Source organism: Microtus ochrogaster, unplaced genomic scaffold (assembly GCF_000317375.1).
Source record: "Microtus ochrogaster isolate Prairie Vole_2 unplaced genomic scaffold, MicOch1.0 UNK50, whole genome shotgun sequence".
NCBI lineage: Eukaryota > Metazoa > Chordata > Mammalia > Rodentia > Cricetidae > Microtus > Microtus ochrogaster.
In genome coordinates, this window is record NW_004949148.1 from 875,138 (window position 1) to 878,200 (window position 3,063).

The following is a 3,063-nucleotide window of genomic DNA, read 5'->3' on the forward strand; positions in this document are numbered from 1 at the left end:
ACTTAAAGCAGAACTTCCATTTTATAATGTAGCCTTAGCTTCCTATCACATTTCTGCTTCCTAGTCCACTGAATGTGAGGAGAGGCATCCCAGCCACATGTTCAGGCCACCACAGAGTAACCGGCTACTGTGCTTTCTCCATCCCAAACATCTGCATCTCTCAAGCTGTGAGTCAAAATAAGACTCTCTTTCTTTTGATCATTTGTGTCAATCCTTTCATCAAAGCAAGGAGAAAATGAAGGAATGCTGCAGCTACTAGGTAAGTTCTCCTCGCAGAACATGTACAAAGTATCTTCTAGGGGAGACCAGACAGTAATTTATGAACTAGACAGTATTTCTTGTGCTTCTGCTCCTTTTCAGTAGTGTTTGCTCTTTTACCAGCTGCTTATACTTCTTCTCTTCAGATCCTGAGCCTGAATCTCCTAGATATGGGTAATGTGACCATGGTAAAAGAATTTCTCCTTCTGGGATTTGGAAGCTTCCATGGCTTACAGTTTTTCCTTTTTGGAACATTTCTTGGCATCTATGTAATGACCTTACTGGGGAATATTCTCATCCTTACAGTAACTTCCATTGACCGCAGCCTCCAAACCCCCATGTACTTCTTCCTGTCCAATTTCTCCTTCCTTGAGATCTGGTATACAACCTCCATTGCTCCTAAGATGCTGAAGACGCTTCTCTCTGGTCAGGAGGCAATTTCTTTTGCAGGATGTGTGGCTCAGTTTTATTTCTTTGGCTCCATGGCTGTAGCTGAATGCTTTCTCCTGGCAGCCATGTCTTATGACCGATACCTTGCTATCTGCAGCCCACTTCAGTACCCTTCTCTCATGAGCCTCCACACGTGTATCTTGTTTGCAGGCGGATCTTGGCTGGGTGGCTTTATAACTCCTGTTGTCACTGTCACTATGACTTTCCAACTTCAGTTTTGTGCATCCAATGAGATTGATCATTTCTTTTGTGACCTTGCCCCAGTGCTCAAGCTAGCTTGCTCTGATCCTGAGGAAGTAGAAAAAGCAACTTTCCTCATGGCCTCCTTTGTCACCATGGTGCCCTTCCTGCTTACTGTAGCCTCCTATATAAACATTGTGGATGCTGTCCTCAGGATACCATCAGCTGCCGGAAAACAAAAAGCTTTTTCTACATGCTCCTCCCACCTCATCGTTGTTACTCTGTACTACGGAACTCTGGGAACAGTGTACGCTATCCCCGCAGCGACACAGGCCACTGCCCTAAACAAAGTCTTCTCACTGCTCTACACTGTGGTCACTCCCATGGTCAATCCCATTGTGTACAGCCTGAGAAACAAGGAAGTTAAAAGGGCAGCGCAGAGACTTCTGAGCCAGTGGAAGCGCGCCGTGAAGACCTAATGGCTTGCTCCGTCCCCAGAGTCCTTTCCTCAGCAGCTTGCACTTCTCTAAAGAGGGTCAGATACTTGATTGGCAACTTAGCATTTCAAGCAACCACTTGTCCCTTCTTCCAGGGAATCACAAGCAGGGGAGGGACTCTCCCTTCAGTTTTTACACTCTAATGCTTCGGGTGAATCCCTGAACAGAAGGAGTAAATTGATCGAGATAGATGTGTTCCCACCAGGCGACTCTACCATATTGGTTCCTTTCAAGAGGAAATTAGAAACAACAAACTTGATCATTCATAAGAACCAAGATAAAATCCCCTATTTTTTTTTTGCTACAACCACACCAAACTTCGAAAATAGACTCAAAGGCAAGAAGTATCCATACTTTACACATCTCCCCCACAATATCTCACCAGAGTGAGGGAAACATGTAGTTGTTCCAATAGGGCCTCTTAGTTGAAGAGCAATGAATTTCATCACCTATCTATCTTTGCCACTTGTTTCCAATTTTGTTATCTGGCCTATGATGCCCTCTGGCTTGAAGACAAGGTAATCTTGATTGGCTATCAGTTACATGTGCATATATGTGGCTTAAATCTAATTTCTGGTGCTACCCTGAGGGAAACCAGAAGCACAGATAGCTATCCCCAATCCTCCACTTACAAAATGAGTCCAAGAATGCCAAGCAGTCTGGGAAACACTTTCCCAGCTGGTTCTTCCTACTCCCTTCCCGACCACCCACAGAGCTCCCTGTTGTACAGGGCCTAATTGTCTCTAATCTAGTTTTAACTTCTTGTAATTACCCTCAATTATGAAATAGAACCTTCAGAACACACTCCTTGTGGTTAAAACCTGGATCTAGAGTAGAAGTGTAATTACTGCTCAGCCTCTCAGGGGTTCTTCCTTCTGCTCAGATGCACAGTGGAAATGCCTCATCTGCTCCCGCCACTTAGGAGTGGTTCTGAATACAGTTGAAGAATTTGTTTAGTGTGCTTGTCATTAGGAAAGATTAAAAATATCGACTGTGCCCACATCAACTAAGCCTAGAAATCTTTAACAGCTTCCCTTAGCCCTTAGGACAAAGCTTAAATGTTCCATGGAAGTGAATAGCAGACACCTGTTACAAGATCTCCAAAGATGTAGCCTATCTTCTTCCCACTCCTGGCCAAAGAATGCATAATTTCAGCCAAAATCTCAGCTTTATTCATTTCTTGCTCTTCAAGTTCCTGGTGTGATGTTCCCCAAACCCACTTGCCTCCTTGAAACTTTCACGCATTACGTTATTTGTCTCGTTCCTTCTCTCTTTTGCTTTTCTTTATTTTTCCTTTCTTTCCTTTTAAAAATGAAATATGGTATCATGTAGTCTGCATTGTCCTAAAACTCACAGCAATGCTCATTCTTCTATCTCGAAAGTGCTGGGATTGTAAGTATGCTCTATTGTGTCCGGCTCCATGCCTCTTGTAATTTGGACAATCAATTGGGTGCTGCCGAGTCTTTGTATATATGCTTTTAGAGCATCCTGTTTTTTTTCACTACAATTAAATAGCTATATGAAAGTAATATGTGTATATATAAACACACACATGTGTGTGTATCTTCTCCCTGCATCATAAATTTGACCAATGCATGATTCATGTGAGTTCAATTTTTCTTCTAAAACTCTACCACCAGCCGGGCGGTGGTGACACACGCCTTTAATCCCAGCACTT

General features: G+C 43.2%; 1 protein-coding gene across 1 annotated transcript; it reads left to right on the plus strand.

The window, feature by feature from the left end:
• The first annotated feature begins 413 nt into the window (after nt 1-413).
• LOC101985966 (olfactory receptor 10A5-like) lies at nt 414-1,367 on the plus strand. Its single transcript, XM_005369521.3, has one exon. It carries the CDS (start codon nt 429-431, stop codon nt 1,365-1,367), a length of 939 nt encoding a protein of 312 aa, XP_005369578.1. The 5' UTR covers nt 414-428.
• Nucleotides 1,368-3,063: the final 1,696 nt, after the last annotated feature.